Below are 19,631 nucleotides of genomic sequence, written 5' to 3'. Positions count from 1 at the left end.
TAGGAAGAATGAATCATCACTAACTCTGTGAAGAATAGTTGAGAGGACGAGATTCTAACTAACACGCCTACCACTCTGCAATTTGTATAGTGGGGGTACTGCAAGCCATTGAACCAAACTGTAAATGCTGTGTAATGATGGAAACCACTTCAAGCTAAAGGGTACGGTAGCTCCAGTACCAGCACCTATAGTCAGAAAACAAACAGTTCCTCTATGTACATCAATGTTTCAGGCTGTCTCGAGTGGCTGCTTTGATGCCTGCACGCCTGTATTACCCTTCGAGTATTTTGCTGTTAACATTAGTTTGGATGTTATTAGCTTGGGAGGCACCTTTTCTGCTCCTTACTGCAGCCAAATCTCTTGTTCTGGCCTTTGTTACACTGTCCTTGATTACTGTGGCATCCTCCTCTCTAGGCCCCCAATACTCTCCCCTTCGGTCAATATAAAACACTACCCCTCAACTCATCCTCCCTGCCTGCTGGTTTCACAGAGGTTTGTGAAGTGCCTAGCACATAATGAAATAAATAAGGTACATTAGTCTGTCCCTCTCCTGAGATGGCTGGCACAGGCTGGCCTATTTTGCAGTTATTTTTCTGCCTGCCTTCCCTGGCCCCTTTGTCCTGTTCAGGTGCCAGCTCTTAGTGGTGCCGTCCTCCTGTGGGTGGAATAAACTCAGGCCCTGTATTGTGTGGGCCACAGCCTATGTCTTGGCCTGATGTATGGTACCAGAGTCTGGGGCGCTCCCCACAGGCCCCACTCCTTCCCCTGCACCACAGCAGATCACTGCCAGAGACCCAGCACTGGGCAGGGGCACCGAGGGAGGACAGCAGCCCCTAGAGCACCATTTCTCAAACTGGGCTTCCTGATCCAAAAGGGGGTCGGGGCCGCTCGTAGGAGGGTTGTGGACGTGCCACCCTGGGTGGCCGGAGAGCAGTGGCGGCTGGCTGGTGCCTGGCTCTGAAGGCAGCGCTGCCGCCAGCAGCAGTGCAGACGTAAGGGGGGCCTGGTATGGGGGCGGGGCAACTTTTGGGGGGCGTCACCAGAGCCTGAAATCGTTTCAAAGGGGATTTGGGAACCCTGTGCTGGCCCCAGCGGGGCAGAGTCACTGACGGGGGGGGGGGCGGGAGGCCCCAAGTCCCCAGCACCCCTGGGGGTCGGGATCCCACCAGCTGGTTCCCCCAGGCTACCCGGGGTGGGCTGGACCGAACCCCACTGGGTTCCCAGCAGCCATCACCCCTTCAGCAGGGGGCGGGGCAACCACCTCCTTGCCCCGCCCCTTGGCCGCTATGCTCTGCTCCCTACTCTAGAGCCCCGCCCCAACCCCGCTGTCACGCACTGCGCATGCGCCTCTCCTGTCCTGGCGGGAACTTCGAGAACGGCGCGCCCCAGGTAGAAGCGCATGCGTGGGGCTCCCCATCCCGCCGTCCCTCGCGCTGCGGCTTGTCCCAGACTCGCTTTCCCGGCAGCCCCCGCGCGCGGCGGAGCTTTTCCCGGCGTGCCCCGCGCTTCCCCCTTTCCCAGGTCTGCGTGGCCCGGTGGCGGCTGGGCCGGGGCCGGGCGCGCGGCGAGCGATGGCCTCCTGCGCCGAGATCTTGCGCAGCGAGTTCCCGGAGCTCGACGGGGAGGTGTTCGCCTACGTGACCGGTGAGGGGGCGGGAGGCCCCGGGGGTGGGGCCCGGCGGGGCTCGGGGTCGCCCTGCCCGGTGTCTCGGCGGCGGTTCCCGCTTCTCGCCGGGGCGCCCGGCCGCCGCCCCGCGGCTCTGAGGTGAGGCGGGCGCCGCCGCCCTCCCCTGGGTCCCGGGTGCGGCCCGCAGGCTCCTTCCCCGCCTGGCGCGGGGGAGCCGGGCTGGTCCGCTCCGCCGCCTGCCCTGCCTGGGCCGGGCTGAGACACCGGGACATGCTGCTGCCTTGCCCGGAGACCGAGCCTCTGGAGCGGCCCGGCTCGGCGGGGCCCCTGCGCTCTCCGGCCGCCTCGCGCCAGCTCCCCGCAGCGCGGAGATTCGGTCCCAGGCTGGCTGCAGCTCCTGGAGTCATGGGCTGTCAGCGCTGGACGGGACCTCGGGGCTTCTGGTGCAAGCCCCTGCCCAAAGCAGGACCAGCCCCACCTACCTCATCCCAGCCAGGGCTTTGGCAGGCCGGGCCTTAGAAGCCTCTAAGGCTGGAGATCCCACCACCTCCCTAGGGAACCCATTCCAGTGCTTCAGTCCCCTCCTAGTGAAATAGTGTTTCCTAATATCCAACCTAGACCTCCCCCACTGCAACCTGAGAGCATTACTCCTTGTTCTGTCATCTGCCACCATTGAGAACAGCCTAGATCCATCCTCTTTAAAAACCCCTTGCAGGTAGTTGAAAGCAGCCATCAAATCGTCCCTCATTATTCTCTTCTACAGAATAAACAATCCCAGTTCCCTCAGCCTCTCCTTGTAAGTCATGAGCTCCAGCCCCTAATCATTTTTGTTGCCCTCTGCTGGAGTCTTTCCAATTTTTCCACATCCTTGTAGTGTGGGGCCCAAAACTGGACACAGTACTCCAGATGAGGCCTCGCCAATGTTAAATAAAGGGGAATGATCACGTCCCTCGATCTACTGGTAGTGTCCCTACTTATACAGCCCAAAATGCTGTTACCCTTCTTGGCAACAAGGGCACGCTGTTGACTCATATTCAGCTTCTCACTGTAACTCCTCGGTCCTTTTCTGCAGATCTGCTGCCTAGCCATTTGGTTCCTAGTCTGTAGCAGTGCATGGGATTCTTCTGTCCAAAGTGCAGGACTCTGCATGTGTCCCTGTTGAACCTCATCAGGTTTCTTTTGGCCCAATCCTATAATTTCTCTAGGTCCCTCTGTATCCTGTCCCTGCCCTCCAGTGTATCTACCACTCCTCCCAGTTTAGTGTCATCTGCAAACTTGCTGAGGGTGCAGTCCATGCCATCCTCCAGATCATTGATGAAAGCATATAATATCGGGGTTGGAAGGGACTTTACCTCAGGAAGTCATCTAGTCCACCTCCCTGCTCAAAATAGGACCAATCCCCAGACGGCCCCCTAAGGATTGAACTCTCAACCCTGGGTTTAGCAGGCCAGTGCTCAAACCACTGAGCTGTTCCTCCCCCCTCATCAGAAGGCTTGCTGCTTGTGGGGAGGCTTCAAACCTTGGTGTCTGTGTGGGGGGGTCTGATTATCTAGGTGCTTCTACAGCCCCCAGTGGCCTAGTCTGAGCCTTTCAAATATTAATGAAATTATTCTCAATTCCTGTGAGAGAGGGAGTCTGATCCCATGATGGGGATCTGAGGCACAGGGACACTAAGGCACCTCATTCCTGTTGGCTTTGATGTCAGTGAGGAGCCTAAATCCCTTTGAGGATCTGGACCAAAGTGACTTATGCATGGTCACACAGGACATTTGTGGCAAAGCCTGGAATTGAACTCACAGCTCTCTTATTTGGTTTCTTCGATTGGTGCTAGAGTCCCAGCCCACTACCTTAAGCCCAGAATGATCCTTGTTGCTCAGTGGAGTTGTTAGGATGATGATGTGCTGAGCCCGTGACACTGGCTGTTATTTGGGTTGGGATTGTTTGGGACTTGTTGCTCAGTGGCTTGTCTCTTTCCTCTTGCAGGCATCCTGCACAGTGGGAGTGCAGATTTTGAGTCTGTAGATGATCTGTTTGAAGCAGTGGGAGAGCTCTTGCAGGAAGTGTCCAGAGACTCCAAAGATGATGAGGACATCCGGAATATCTGCCAGAGGATGTACAACACCCTCCACCTGTAAGTATTCTCTGTCGAGTGACGTGGCGGGAGGCTCTTGGGTCTCAGTGCAAGGATCTGGAAATAGGCCTGGGGCCAAGGTGGTGAGAGATCAGGTGAGATCTGGATCTTGTGATGTGTTGGAGCCTGCATTTTTCTTTGGAGCTGTGCTGACAAGTGTCTGCATCTGGAATGAAGATGTAAAAGGGGGTGACAAAGAATAACGTTGAGCAGCATCTGAGACTCATTTGGGGAGGTGTGCGGCAGATGGGAATGTTGCAGGAGAGGATAGTATCTTGGCACCTTCACTCCTTGACTCTCCTGTGTGTTACAGAGATGAGGAAAACTCTCGGGGATGCAGCCAGGTGCTGCTGGATGCACCTATTCAGCTTTCCAAGATCACAGACAACTATGGTAAGTAACAAGCACTGAGCAGCCCTTGCTCCTAGGGAACTGATCTTAAGCATCCTGAGCTGCTCATCTGACTGGACAGTCTCCCAGCTGATCTGCTTCTTCCAACAGAAGCATCATTGTGGTGGGAAGTTTTATAAACCCTGGAGTTTATGGATTGGAATGAGACTCCCTCCTTGGAATGTTGAGGAGCTCATCCTGCAGAGGGGTGGTCTTTGAGACAGAGCTTTAATGGCAAGAACAGAACTAGGAATAAAGACTTGAATTCTATTCTCAGCTTTGCTACTCAATCGCTGTGTGAATTATTATTATTTGGGCAGGTCGTTTCACCTCTCTCCATCTGTAAAATAGATTATTAATTTTCCTGCCAGGGAGCTGGGTAGATTTGTATTAAGCACTGAGCTTGCCTTGGCAGAAGGTGCTGGAGAGAGAGAGGCTGAGTGTTACTGTGCCTTGTTGATTGCAGATTCTGGTGTGGACTTGTTGCCGACGCTGTTGCTAAAGAGAGACCAGAACTCAGTAAGTAAGAAGGGGATTCATCCTGCTCATGCTGTTACCAGCCTGCCTGCTGCATTGCTCAAGATGCTGGGAGGGTCTTGCTTTTGTACACATTCATCCACACAATAGGTTGGGGAGTGGGGCTCTCCCTCAAGATGTTGACATTGCTTTCTTTCTGTCCAGACGTTCACTTTTATGTGTGGGCTGCTCGGTCTTGATCTGGTAAACAGAATTACCTGAGGAATTGTAGGCCTGGGAGCCTGACACTGATCCTGGGCAGATTAGTGGAACAGCTGATAAAGGAGTCAATAAAGAATTAGAAGAGGATAATCCAATCAACATGACTTTATAGAAAATAGATCTTGTCAAACTAACTTGATATCATTTTTTATGAGATAACAAGTTTGATTGATAAAGGTAATATCAGTGTTGATGTAATATACTTAGGCTTCTCCAAGGGGTATGACTTGGTACTGCATATTTTGATTTAAAAAACTAGAACAGTTTAAAATTAACAAGGCATGGATTAAAAACTGGCTAACTGATAGGTCTCAAAATGTAATTGTAAATAGGGAATCATCATTGGGCGTATGTGTTCTAAGCTAGTTAATATTTTTGTCAATGACCTGGAGGAAAAAATAAAATTGTTAATGACAAAAATCTGTAGATGAGACAAAGATTGGGAGTGGGGACTAGTAAATAAGGAAGAGGATCGCTCGGTGTGCTGGGTGCAATTGTGTTTCAGTACAGCCAAATGTAAAGTTATACATTTAGGAACAAAGAGTATAGGCCATACTTAGAGGATACAAGACTCTGTTTTGAGAAGAAGTGACTCGGGAGGGTGAGAGACTTGGAGGTCATGGTGAATAATCAGCTGAACGTGAACTCCCAGTGTGATGCTATGGGCAAAATAATGTGATCCTTGGATGTATAAAGAAGACTCTCAAGCAGGAAAGTGATATTACCTCTTTATTTGGCACTGGTGCACAGTACGGAATGCTGTGTCCATTTCTGATATCAATTAATTCAATAAGGATGTTGATAAATTGGAGAAGGCTCAGAGAAGAGCAATGAGAAGATTAAAGGATTGGGAAACCTGCCTTAGACTCAAGGAGCTCCATCTAGTTAGCTTAACAAAGAGGAGGTGATTTGATCACATCTTAGAAGCACATATGTGGGGAACAGAAATTGGATGATAAAAGGCTCTTCAATTTAGCAAATATCACTATAACAAGATCCAAAGGCTGGAAGTTGTACCTGGACATCTTCAGATTAGAAATAACTTTTCTAGAAAATATGTACGAGTACAACCACAGGTGTTGGACTGGAAGCAGGAAATACGTTAAGGGAGGTCCCCTGACCTGTGACCTACAGGAGGTCAGACTGGATGATCACAGAGGGCCATTCTGGCCTTAAAATCTATGAATTGATTAAATATTGGCACCTCAGACAGACTTATTAACCAAGTAGCTGGAGTTAGTATCTGTCTGCCAAAGGCCCATCTTACTGGCTAAGTGGAATGGTTAATGGGGCAGAGTGAGTGGTGGGGAGGGTGGGCTGAGGTGGGAGGAGTGTTACAGACAGTGAATTGACAGAGACTAGGAGACTCTTAGGTTCCTAGAATAAAAAAAATGAGACCTGGGGGGAAGAGCAAATGGTTAGATCCCATCTAGTTTGTCCACCACCCCAGGGCAAGATTATTCCCCACAGGTAATTGATTCTCCAAGGATTTGTCCAAACAGGTCCCAGCTAGAACCGTGACCCTGAAATGCCTGTTCGTGCCTCTTAGTCACATCCTCGTGTCCCATCTAAATAATTGACCCTCGTTCCTCAAAATCTCCACCCATCAGGGATTTTTCCCTCCTAACTAGGCTGTTCCCCTTTACTCGAGTCAGTTGTTTCAGGCCCCTGATGGTCATTCCTGCTCTTTTCTGAATGCCCTTCCTTGTGTCCCAGATGGTGAATGCCAAGAAGCTGGAGAAGGCAGAAGCCAGACTGAAGGCCAAGCAGAACAAGAGGACAGAGCGGGATTCCCTGAACCCTGCTGGCCTACTGTGAGTGTGCACGTGGCTGGAGGGCAGGCTCTGATCGCACTGATGTGTGGCTCTCTGGGGAGCCTGATGTGCTCCCAGGCTTCCCTGCACTGAAGCTCTGTTTTCTTTCATGTCTGGTTGCAGGGTCCTGGAGGAGGCATCTGCTAGTCAGGCATCCAGCAAGAAGGAGACTCGCATGGAGTCATCGGGCAAGAACAAGTCATATGATGTGCGCATCGAGAACTTCGACGTGTCCTTCGGTGAGCGGTGAGTCCCTGTGGGGTGGGAAGGACCTGGGGGAGGCTGGGATAGGAGGGGGTGAGGTGGGGGAAGATTGACATACAGTGGCCACAGCGTGTGGGGTGGAACCCTAGGATAGGGGAGGTGGTGGGATAGGATTGCGGGGCAGCCTGGACTGGAATAAGGGGAGGTGGGGAAGATGCAACAGGTCAGGATTGAATGCTACTGTGGGGGGGCTTGTCCTCCCTCTGGCTTTGGCAGGAGTTTTCATGAAGTTCCCATCCAGTGGAAGTGCTGCTGCTGGGTATTGCTGTGTCCTTGCAGCTGAACTGTCAGACTGACCAGATATCGGTCTGTTCTCTTGCCGTAGTGTCCTGCTAACAGGTGCAGACCTGAACCTGGCGTTTGGCCGGCGCTATGGCTTGGTGGGCAGGAATGGGCTGGGCAAGACCACTCTACTGAAGATGCTGGCCAGCCGCAGCCTGCGCATCCCCTCGCACATCAGCATCCTCCACGTGGAGCAGGAGGTGGCAGGGGATGAGACGCCAGCTCTGCAGAGCGTGTTGGAGTGCGACACCACCCGCGAGAGCCTGCTGCAGGAGGAGAGGGAGCTGACAGCCAGGATCAACGCTGGCAAGTGAGAGACTGATGCGTAGACCATGTCCTAGGGTTCCAGCCTTGCCTGAGCCTAGGCTTCCAGTCCTACTCCTAGTGCCTGAGCCTAGTGTCTCTGAGAGACCACTGCTTTCTCCTGCCACGTGCTAGCACTAAAATTGAGCCCTAGGGTCGGCTAGTGGCTTTGTCAGGTTTCTCCTCTCTGTCTCTTCTCGCTGGGGCTGGTCTTGTTCAGATTAAAGCTCCAATAGGAATGGAGCTACCCCAGGAGCTTCAGTTCTGCTTAGATGAGCCTCCCCGCTTGCCTTCTCCCCCAGCCTAGGTGCACACAACCTGAGAGCCGATTTTTAAACCCTGGCCATACAAGAATTCCCTATGCTGCCCTTGTGTCTCCTACCAGGGGACAAGGTACAGAAGGTGACAAACTGTCGGAAATCTACGCCAAGCTGGAAGAGATAGAGGCAGACAAGGCGCCAGCCAGGTAAGACAAGTCCCCTTTCTGAGCTGGCATGGGGTCTGCCCTTGGCTATCTTCAGCCAGCCTGGGGTGTTGGCTAATTAGGAGATGGGTATTTAGACTGGTGGACATGGACTCCAGGATTCAAGGCATAGACTCTTTATCAGTGGGATGTCCTTACCTGGCCATGGACTCTAACAAATGGGCTGGAGGTTCTTGTAGCCACTGCTCCTGGCTCATTCTCTGCAGCTGGGAGAGGTTGGGACAGGAGCAGCTGGGGCTCCCCAGAGATTTTGGGGAAAGTCAAGCTTTCTTACCCTCTAGTGACTAGACTAATGGTGCTCCACTGGGCCTTTGGGACTTCCCAGAAGGTGACCAGTTGGGAGATGTTTCCATGTCTGTTGTAGATGATGGAAACTGATGTTATGCTGGCCTGAGAGGCAGGGCTGGACTTCTTTGGCTGGGGGCCAGTGCCCTGGAGTCAGTGTCTGATTTCAAACCCCAAAACTTCATGTCAAACCATCCTGTGCCCTGTTGGGAAGCTGGGATTCCCAGCGTGGCTGCTGCTGCTGTTGGGCAGGAGAGGGTTTCTGCTGGCCCAGAGTCGTGCAGCATCCTTTCAATACCACAGCAGTCTCCTTTGCAGCACTTACCTTGAATTCTAAGCCCTGTGCTGCAGGCAGTTCCACGTAGCTGTCAAGTGCATTTCAGGGGGCTGTCTCTCCTCTTCCCCACAGGGCATCTGTCATTCTTGCTGGGCTGGGCTTCAGTGCAAAGATGCAGCAACAGACAACCAAGTAAGTCTCCCCTGGTCCGTGCATCAAGGTGTCCGTGCTTGGGTAGATTCCTCCATGCCCTAGGCATGGAGGGGCCTGGGATGCTCAACCCACTGCTTCTCTTGCCAGGCTAGAGGCATCAAACTGAACGTTGGGCACTGCCAGGTGCTCTGTGGGTCACTGGTATCCCCCTTGCTGTTACCGTGGGGGGTGGCCTGGAGCGGCTGTAACAGCAGCTGGTATGCTTTTTGGGAGGGCTTGGCTGTTCCCCTCTTGAATCAGGCTGCTGCAAATGTGGCAGGGCACAGAGCAACCCAGCATCGTGTGATGCTGCTCTCAAGTTCAGCAGCTGGCACATCATGCCGAGCTTTTGCTGCCCCTTGTAACTGCTGAGCCAGGGCCTGCTGCATCTCACCCCTGCTGCAGTGACGAGCTGTCTCTGGGGTGACAGCAGAGTTTAAAGGGCACCTCCGTCCCCAGGTGGTGGTGAGCCCTGGCGCATCTGCTGTGGAGGGGTCATGGGGTGAGAGAACATGGGTGAGGCTTTCTTGTGGATGAGCTAAGTCAGGGTGGTTCTATATTGAGCTCTGATGCTTCCTGTATGTGGCTTTTTCTCTACTCAGAGAGTTCTCCGGGGGCTGGAGAATGAGGTTGGCCTTAGCCAGGGCCCTTTTTGCCAGGTAGGTCTCAGCATGGTCCATATTTGATCTTTTTACACTCAGTTTGTCTCTGTTAAAGTAGGCTAGACTCCGTGATCGCAGAGCCCAGGAGCTGCCTTGGGTTAGCGCACACTTGCCCTCCCAGCGAGGGAGCAGGGCAGTACTGGCTGTGGGGGGAGCCCCCAGCTTCTCTGGTCCCAGCCTCTCCTGGCAGAGTAACAAGTAATAGTTTTAATTCAATCTTACAGTAGATCTACTCGTATTTAAACACACCTGGTATTAACTGTTCTCTCTTCTCCTCCTTCCCCCTCCCCCCGACTCTCTGTCAGACCGGATCTTCTTCTGCTTGATGGTAAGTGAACACCATGAATCCCTTCTCATCTCTGAGCTGTGGCCTTGTGGGATGCTCTGAATGCCCTTGCTGGGAATGGGAGGCCTGGTGTGGCTTTTTGGCTGCATATCCCAAGTGAATGTGCAGCTGTTCACCTGGTGCTGCCAGGACTGTGGAGATGCCTTGCTGCATGTGGCGCAGTGAGACCCCTGTGTATTGGCTCATCGGAGGAGTCCAGACATCTGAGGAAGTCAAATAGCTTATCCTGTCCCCTCTTCCTCCCTGGCCATTGATCTCGGCTGGCCAGGTGATCTCTGTGTGGGAGATGGCCAGAGCTCTGGCACGATGATGGAGCCCTGAAGGCAGGTCACTTAGTACCTAGACTCTGCTGCAGCATTCTCCCCAGAATGATCCTTTCCCCAGTCTCAGGAGTGGAACCAGCTTCCCAGCAATTAGCAAAACCACCAGGGTGCAACAGTTGGATCCCTTCCCCAGGAGAAATGAGGTAGAATGCAGCTCGCCAAGTTGGTTTGGCCAAGACACTGGGGTTAACTCCCAACGCTCTAGACCTCAGTTACACAGTGTGTGTGTGCTGGCACTGACCCCCATGCCCTAGCAATGGCTTAGAGGGGAGAGTGCTCACTGCTGAGTCACCTACATCACAGCACCCTGCAGCGCAGCAGCCCCTGGCACCAGACAGTGCTCTCCATGGGCACTGCTCCTATAGCGCTCTGCGCACATAGGAATCCCACTCATCTGCCTCGTGGTCCCAGCTTGAGTCCCAGGGGAAAGCCTCCCCGCTCTGGAGCAGATCTTGGCTTGTTCAGGGGCTCGGAAGGTGTTAGTATTTGTGTTTATTACCAAAGATGACTTGAAACCTGCCAACTGTGCAAGTTGGGAGCCACCAGATTTTCCCTGTTTGTTGCAGCCGCTTGTTGCATCTGACGAAGTGGGTATTCACCCAGGAAAGCTCATGCTCCAAAACGTCTGTTAGTCTGTAAGGTGCCACAGGAGTCATTGCTGTTGTTGCATCTTGTTCAGCTCTCATCCTCTGGGTGTATGCAGTGCCCGGTACACTGTTCCCATGATTCTCTGGGCACTACTGTAACAGTCCCCTCTCCAGTGGTCCTCGTTCTGGATCATGTGGTAGCTTTGCATGTTCTTATCAGATTAGTGTTTTCCATCCTTCGTGAGGGCTGAATCCCCTGATCCTTGTCCCTTTTCTGTTCCCTTTCAGAGCCTACTAACATGTTGGACGTGAGGGCCATTCTGTGGCTGGAGAACTATCTGCAGGTAGGTGAGGATGGCAGAAGGGTACCGTGACCTGTGGCAGGCTGCTGTCTACAATCACTGGTTCTTTGGTGATGCACCCTTGGAGTGGAGATTACTCCCTAATGGTTTGATAGGCAGTAGCCATGGGATATGGGCCCCTATGGCGCAGGCTGGAGTTCCCCGTTAGCTGTATGAAGCTCCCCTGGGGTCAATTAATGCCTTGGCTCAGGCCTCCCTGCTACTATCTCCTCTAGACCTGGCAGTCAACCATCCTAGTGGTATCCCACGACCGGAACTTTCTGAATGTTGTGGCCACTGACATCATCCACCTGCACTCGCAGCGTCTCGAGACCTACCGGGGCAACTTTGAGAACTTCATGAAGATCAAGGAGGAGCGGCTGAAGAACCAGCAGCGCGAGTATGAGGCCCAGCAGCAGTACCGGGAACATATCCAGGTACAGAGGTGATGGCGTGGATGTGATCTCATCCTGTGAGAAGAACATCACTACCATTCTGGGAGTCCCTCCAGCAGAGGAGCCGGTTTACAGAACTCACTTGCGTGTAGTGTGGCTCTGGCGGTTGCCAGTGGGGAGCCATGGAGGGGCTCCTAGGGGGAGCATCTCTAGTCCTCCTTCATACTGACAGCCATAGACTATTCTCAGGCTGTCTTCACCTGGATCCTCCATGTCGCTCTGGCTTTAGAGGGGGTTCCGGCTCATAGCTCAGCTCCCACTGTAGGAGGACGAGCTCTGAGATGGGGCCTTAGCAGTGGGCAGAAGTTAGTGGCTGGTACCACCTGGGGCTAGGGGACACTGATGTTCTGTTCTCTCTTAGGTCTTCATTGATCGATTTCGCTATAATGCAAACCGGGCATCCCAAGTGCAGAGCAAACTCAAGCTGCTGGAGAAGCTGTGAGTGCTTGGTCCTGCCCCTCATTTGGGCCTGGGAGGAGGGGAAGCAGTGGCATGCATTTGGACTGCACCACTGGCACAGCTGGGGAGGGGCTGAGACCGTGCCATGCAGTTAAACCATGCCACTTGGCCAGGTGGTAGGCACGCTCTACACACGCTTTAGGTGGTAAAGCACCTAATCCTATTGGAGTAAGGAGAAGGTGTTGAGAGCCTTTCCCAGTGGTTCCACATGGGCCTGAAACACAGTGGAGTTTCTCTAGGCTGATAGGGCTGGTTCTGGGGGCTGGGAATGGCTCTGGACCCAGAAACAGCCGATCTCTGGCTGACCAGACATAGGGCCTGCTCTTTTGAAGGGGGTCATCTGACCTACATGGTCAGTTTCCCAAGGGTTCATCTCCTCTTTGCTTCCTATCCTGTCTCTGAGGCCACCTGGGATAACTACATGGGGCTGGATGGTTGTAGAGTATGTGGCTGGGGATGTCACTGACGTACTCCCGGCCCCCTGCCCTGGGGCAAAAGTCCCCCCACTTCACCCCAGCTCAGGGAATTGCATGGCATGTGGGGAGGAGGCACTGTCCTGGTACAGCAATATCCCAGCTCCGAGTGACAAGTTTCTTCTTCTCCTAGGCCAGAGCTGAAACCTGTGGACAAAGAGTCTGAAGTGATGATGAAGTAAGTGACCACAGAGCCCGTCGTGAGGAACCAGTAGCTCGGTTCCCTGTACTGGTGGCTAGCAGCCTCAGACCCACAGCTTCCTGCCTCCCAAGTCCTGTTACTGGGAGTGTGCTCTGTAAAACATGGCACTGCATGTAAAACATGCTCTGTAAAACATGGCTGCAGAATCTGGTGCCATCTCCCTGGGTTTCCCTCCACTCCGCCTTCCCTGGTATCAGGCCTAGGCATGCACACAAATGCTGCTGTTTTCTTTGTTTGCTTGTTTGTGGGTCAGATACAGCCGTGATGGGTGCACACGGCAGGCAGGTGGGGTTCTGTGCTGAACGCCTTCCCTATCCCAGGGAGTAAGCAAAGCAACATCCTTTCCTGCCTTTACCCTGCCTCGTACAGTGTGTGGGTATTCCTCCACTTCAGGTGTTGTGCTTCCCCTGGCTACCTCTCCCCTTGCCTCTTGTATTCACCTCCCCGGGCTTTCCTGTTCCCCGCTACCCCCTTACAGGTTCCCTGGTGGCTTTGAGAAATTCTCTCCTCCAATCCTGCAGCTGGATGAAGTGGATTTCAGCTACAACCCAAGTCACTGCATTTTCCGTAGCCTCTCTGTCTCAGCTGACCTGGAGTCCCGGATCTGTGTGGTACGTACTGGGGACCTGGTCGTCTAGCTGGGATGGGGCCTCAAGAGGATGCTTCAGGAGAGAGCTGGCAGGTCCTAGAAGTAGGATTTGGGCAGTTGAGACAGATGTCGTACAAGGGGATCACAGCTGGAGTGTGGCAGATAACCCTTTTGTGACCAGCTGGGGCTGTGGATCTCTTTGCATTGCTGCAGTTCTGTGCTTGGTGTGGAGGAGGGCCCTGGACAGTGGTAATGGGGGATGGTCAATTATACCTTCCACCCCCAAAATCCAGTCCAGTCTTGGGGCCCCAGTGTGGTCCCTGTGGGACTGGGACCTAGTCTCTCAATTGCTTCTTTGCCCAGGTTGGGGAGAATGGAGCTGGCAAGTCAACCATGTTAAAGATCCTGATGGGAGACCTGGCACCTGTTCGCGGGATTAGACACGCACACAGGTACAGCTTGCGTTGCTATTGCCTGGCTTTAGCACATGGGAAAGGGTTGGGGGGATGGTGGAGTAAGGGCCAAGAGGTCTCTGGACTTGCAAAGGCAGAGGGGATTGTGGGAAATTGCCCCCCATTTGCAGAGGGCTGGAGGGAGCATGGATTATCTGCCACTTCCCCAAAAGCGCTATGGGTGGGTCCCCAGAAAGGCTGCTACTTCTGCCCTGGGGCCACCTCCTGACATCTCCGGTGGCTTGGGGGAACCAGCATTAACATGTTTTCCCAGTTACCAGTGGCCAAGAGCTCCAAGCTGTCATGGAGCAGCCAGGTCCCCAATCCATGGGGAAGGTAAACTTCCCCCTCTTTCCCCCCGCACACTTGCGCACACCTTCCCTTCCTGACGCCTCTGTCTCGCTCTTGGCAGCAAGTGGGTGGGGCCAGAGGAGCTCTGGGTAGCGCTGCCTATAATGGCTTCTCTTCTCTGGCTTGGCAGGAACCTGAAAATTGGCTACTTCAGTCAGCACCACGTGGACCAGCTGGACTTAAACATCAGTGCTGTAGAGTTATTGGCCAAGAGGTTCCCAGGTGAGCATCAGACTTCCCTGTGCATTGACTCTGGGCACTTGGTGGTACTAGGTGAGACATACATTTGATGTCTTCCTCCTGGGACAAGGAGAGCTGGCACCTGGCGCCTTCTGCCAAGCAAGGGGCAGCACTGATGCATTGGGGAGGCCTCCCCTGGATTCAGATAGGAGCTCCTGCCTAGAGAACCAACCACTGCTCGCAGTGCTCGGGGGTCATCCTCTTTCCTCGCCTAACATTTCCCCACCTCACGGGAGCTGCAGGCTCTCTGACACCTGGCTTGAAAAGTTCGGGTAGTGTCACAGTGTGAGTGCTGCAGGGATGTCTGACGCTGCAGACAGCCTGAAATGAGCCATGGGAGGTGATTGTTGTCATTAGGTTTCAGAGTTGTGCATCAGCATTGTAGACTATTTAGCTGCTGCTCATTTTAGCAGCAAAAACCTCAATTGCTCCTCTCCCAGCTGCCAAAACCTCCAGCTTCCTCCCCTCTGATGTAGTTTTACCTTGTATAAAAATATGCACCATTGAATTTAGGAACATTGTCACTTGAATTTCATCTCAGCCAGTACCCTGGAGCCCCTGTCCTGATTGTGTCACTCAGGTTCATATTGAAGCCTCTGTGTATTTCCTCCATTCTGCTCCTGCATTTCCCTCTTTCTGCACTTGAGCACCATAGATTCCGGGGGGCTTGGTGCAGAACCTAGGTCCAGCTTGCTGCTGAGCACACAGGGCCTTGTGTGCCTCCTGGCTGACTGGAAGCTCTGAGTTAGTATCTTGGGGGCTAATGCCTGCAGGCCAGGGCTGGGTTGTGACATGCTCCCTATGTGCTGTTTCAGGGAAGACAGAGGAGGAGTATCGTCACCAGCTGGGAAGCTACGGAGTCTCGGGGGAGCTGGCCATCCGCCCTGTCGCCAGCCTGTCGGGAGGTCAGAAGAGCCGAGTGGCATTTGCCCAGATGACCATGCCCTGGTAATTCTCTCCCAGACATTGCTCCTGCTGCTGTTAGTGACACGGCTCTGTCCCTGGGTCTGGTTTGTTTTAAGGAGGAAGCAGAGATGCTGAGAGTCTCTTACTGGCTCTGGCTGAGTAGGAGACCCAGTGCCCTGGGGCTTTCTGGGGAAGCATGGTCACCCTGAGGGAGCTATGCATGGAGACAGGCATGCAGCTTGCTCTTGTCATTACCCTTTTGGGCTCAGTCCACAGTCACATTCTTGGGAAATAGGGGTCCCTATAGCCCACACATGGGACTGGGCAGAGCAGCCACTTGAGGACAAGAGACACTGACATGTAGAGCCCTTCTCTTGCGTTCTGAGCGGCATGGCCAATACGCTGGGCTCTCCTGTCCAGTGTGAGTCCTTGCTCAAGCCTCGCTAACAGGGGGCCTGTTGTTCTTGACGGTAATGCCAGAAGGTGACTGCACTGCAGGCTCTGCACGGGCCTCTTCCAGTGGGATGCTGAGTTGCTGATTCTTTCCTCTCCTTCCAGTCCCAACTTCTATATCCTGGATGAGCCGACAAACCACCTGGACATGGAGACCATTGAGGCCTTGGCAAAAGCGCTGAATAAATTCCAGGTAAGGCTCTCCTGGGTCTGACACTCCCTGCAGCATCCTAGCCCAGTGGCAGCCACTAAGAGTAGTTGAAGTGGCCCCAAATGATCCTGGCCGGTGGAGAACATGGTGCATTTCCACCTTGACTCTGTGCTTCCTGTCACTTGGCTTGTTTCAGACTTCCCTGGACAAACAGGTGGTTCTTCTTTTAGTGCCCAGGAAAGTGGCTGACGGGTAAGAGCCAGCCAGAGAGTGGCCCCTTTCTCTAACTCTGTGAGATCTGGACCCACTGCACCCCCTCTTCTAGGGCTGGGTATCCCCCTGCTCTGCCAGCGCACTGCACTTCACTTCACTTCACCTGGCCTCTAGCACATTGTACTGTTCCAGTAGTAGGCAAAGATGCCACTTGTGCCATATTTTGTGATGTCTTCATGGGAATGAACTCCTGTTCGCCAGCATGAGAGATGGGCCCGTCACAATCTCGTTTACGGTAATAACTTGACAGGTTAACTCAGAATCCTCCTACTTCAAAAGAGAAGCTACAGCTTGTTCAGGCAAAGCTGAGGGCAGTGGCTGAATCTTGCTGTGAGTCTGGGAGGCCAGTGACAAACTCTAGCTGTAGGCCAAGGGTTGTGTGTGTAGTGAAAAGCCAGTCGAGCCCTTTCTCACTATACACACACCCCTTCCCCAGACTGTGCATTTTCCCTGCCAACCTTGGCCCCAGATCTCCCAGGAGGAAAGGTGAGGGGCCCGAGCCAGGCTGGAAGTAGCTTTAGTTCCCCATTACCCCCCTTTGTCCCTCCTGCCTGCTTGTAGCATGTAAAGTAGGAGTTCCCAGTGGGCCCATTCTGCAATAGACAGAGACCAGAAGTTCCAATATGCAATGCAGCCTGGCTATTGGATCGATGTAAAGTGGGAGGATGTATCCAGTGGGGCCCACAGAGGTCACATCTGGGTCTGGAAACTAAATGAATAGTTTCATTTATGACTTGGCTAAGGGAGTGGAGGACATGCTTATAACATTTGCTGATGACACCAAGCTGGGAGTGGGGGTGAGCTCTAGAGGACGAGATAAGAATTCAAAATGACCTTGACAAACTGGAGAATTGGTCTGAAATCAACAAGGTGACATTCAAAGTAAAGGCTTAATCTGCAGCAAGGGAGATTTAGGTTAGATAGTAAAAAATACTTTCTAACTTTAAGGGGAGTTAACCTCTGGAATTGGCTTCCCAAGGAGATTGTGGAGGTTTTTTGGGCAGGTTAGAAAACACCTGTCAGGGCTGACCTCAGTTTACTTGGTCCTGCTTCAGTGCAGGGCTGTACTTGATGAGTTCTTGAGGTCCCTTCTAGCCTTACATTTGCATGATGCTGTTTTCTGTGCCCTTTGATTCTCTTGGCCTCTAAGCCGGGGGGTCAGCAGACTTACAAGACACATTGCCCTTCCCCAGAGTATTCAAGTAGCTATTTAGAGCTGGGCTCTTTCCTGCCCCTCTGCTGTAAAGCACTTTCTCTTTGCACCTCGCTCTCAGGGCGGTGTAATCCTGGTGTCCCACGACGAGTGCTTCATTCGCCTGCTGTGCAAGGAGCTGTGGGTGTGTGAGAACGCTACCGTGACGCGCATTGAGGGCGGCTTCGATGAGTACAGGGACATCCTGCAGGAGCAGTTCCGGAAGGAGGGCTTTCTATAAAGGAGGCACCAAAATCGTGTGAGAGCTGGCTGGAGTGGGGAAGTGCAGCGGCCTCAATACCCATCTGAAGGGTGCCCAGCGGGGACACCACCTGCACCCCATGGACTGTCGTCTGTGCCATCTGCTACCCTCCCCCCAGAACTGCAAAGGTGTTGGGGGTATGGGATGTGCCCTCTCTCCTACCTCTAGAGCTGCACCAGGCCTCTGCTGGGCAGGGCTGAATGGACAGCAGAGTGATGGGGGGAGGGGAATCCTAAAGCTGCAGAGCGAGGGGAGGGTGCAGAGTGGTACTATCTGCTCTGACCACGTCCTCTCCTCTGCCATTTGCCCAGTGCTGCCTAGCTCAGCCAGTCTCTGCGGCTAGTGGAGGATTGGTGCTCTGAGTGTGCAGGGAACACTGGGCTTGAGTGCTGCTACCTGTTGCACCTTGAGCTGCTCTTCTGCGAAGCGGGATGGAGTTTAGAGAGACTGCCCCCCAATTTTAACTTAAACCATGTGAGGTGCTAGGAAAGGCCTCTCAAGCCCTCTGCGGACAGGAGCTGCTGCCTCCTGGTTTTTCAGTCATTTTTACCTGCCAAACACTAGTCAAACCCTCTTAGGAACACTTCTTTCTTCCTGGCCTGACCCCTATACTCCTGTCCCCGTCCCAAGGAGTGGGGGAGCTTCTGCTGCTGCTGAACAGGCCTTGCTTCTTGCTAAAGGCCCTTGGAAATCCTTGATGGGGTTTGCTTTTGTTGTCCCTAAGCTGCAGTCAGTAAGAGCCCAGGGCTTGTGCTGTTTGGCAGGGTAGTGGGCCGCTGTGATTCAGACAGGGACAAGATCTTGCCTGCACACAAGCTTCTACCAAACTTAACTATTGCACCAACCCCTGCACCCTTCTCCCAGCTAAAGCCTCTCCATGCAGGACTAGGCTAGGTCCGTCCCAGCTACCACCCTCTGTTTCATTTCTTTTTAAATGATCAAATACTGCACATTGCAAGGTAAGTTATTGAGCACGGAGTGAAACTCCCTGTTCCTCAGCCCAGAGGTTGCAGTGTAAATAAAACCAGAAATTGATGGCCTTGGAACTCTTATTTCCCTAGTGGATTCCAGGTGCTGGTTTCCAGGGTGTTTCTTTACGGTCCTTTCAACTGATAGTGAATTTGGGCAGGAGGGACTGGTTACGGTTCCTGCACAATCTCTGCTTCCAGTCAGCAGCTGTGCTATGAAAGGAGAGTTTGATTATTCAGTTCTTGCTAAAGGACTGAATGAGGGGGAGGGAAAAGATCCAACCCTCCCTCTTCTGAGCAAAGAACATAATGTCAGGAGCCTCTGTAGGAGCATATCACAAGCAAAGAATTCTTTGGCTACTACTCCTAGAAGGTTGGGGTGTTACAAACAGGCACAGGAATAGGTGGTGGGGTGATGCTGAGGATGCTATAGCTTATGTGTGGCTGGATGAACTAGCTGGGGAGAACTTTAGAAAAAGTTACCGTCTGCAAGGAATCTTGTTGCTTGGTCTCCGCTTGCTAGCATGAGGCAGGCACTACTCACTCCCCAAGCTCTGAAAGCTTTTATGGCAATGGTAACCCTCTCTCTCACCCCCTCCCCCTCTGCTGGCAGTAATCTGTCACCTTTGGAGCAGGACTGCTGCCCATGGAGTCCCCCCATCAGTTCCTCCTGGACCATGGCTAGCTAAGGAGCTGTGGCTCTTCTTCCAGAACATGCCAAAGCAGGGATTGGGTATCCTTTGTCAGGTCCCTGCCTTCCAGTCAGGTCCAGGTTGCTTGTGAAGTGGTTCTTGGGACACTTGCTGTGACATTCCAGTGTTTTGTTTTATTTTTTTATGGCAAGAGTATGTGGCACATTCAAATTGTCCTTGCAGCAACGTCAGTAGCAAATGTATGGTCTGCAGCTGCTAGGGTAGTGGCTATACAATGAAGAGACATAGTGCTAGGGAAACCAACAGGCCCTTTTCAGCCTGCTGAGAAGGGTAAAATGTTACAGTAATGGCTTGAGCGGCCCACGAATGCCGGAACTTGATGCTAGTGATGTTAGGATGAACCTAGCTTCCTGAGGCGTATTGGGAAGCATTTCCATCAAAGCACCGTGCTCTGCCCCCACAGAGCCTAGTGCTCTGCTGAGTGTCAATTGCAGCCTCAGTGCTGC

General features: G+C 53.1%; 1 protein-coding gene across 1 annotated transcript; it reads left to right on the top strand.

Annotated features, from left to right (window-relative positions):
* Positions 1-1,514: 1,514 nt before the first annotated feature.
* On the top strand, positions 1,515-18,541 carry ABCF3 (ATP binding cassette subfamily F member 3). Its single transcript, XM_050966242.1, has 21 exons — positions 1,515-1,644; positions 3,611-3,758; positions 4,072-4,151; positions 4,615-4,667; positions 6,603-6,700; positions 6,824-6,946; positions 7,290-7,556; positions 7,935-8,015; positions 8,728-8,787; positions 9,390-9,446; positions 9,755-9,777; positions 10,994-11,049; positions 11,283-11,483; positions 11,863-11,939; positions 12,567-12,611; positions 13,114-13,246; positions 13,588-13,676; positions 14,158-14,249; positions 15,083-15,215; positions 15,732-15,819; positions 17,325-18,541. The coding sequence occupies exons 1-21, from the start codon at positions 1,572-1,574 to the stop codon at positions 17,481-17,483; spliced, it is 2,136 nt and encodes a 711-aa protein (XP_050822199.1). The 5' UTR covers positions 1,515-1,571; the 3' UTR covers positions 17,484-18,541.
* The last annotated feature ends 1,090 nt before the right edge of the window (positions 18,542-19,631 follow it).

This window comes from Gopherus flavomarginatus, chromosome 8 (genome assembly GCF_025201925.1).
Source record: "Gopherus flavomarginatus isolate rGopFla2 chromosome 8, rGopFla2.mat.asm, whole genome shotgun sequence".
Classification (NCBI taxonomy): Eukaryota; Metazoa; Chordata; order Testudines; family Testudinidae; genus Gopherus; species Gopherus flavomarginatus.
Note: the sequence above shows the minus strand (reverse complement) of the source record. Positions and strands in the feature narration are given on the sequence as shown.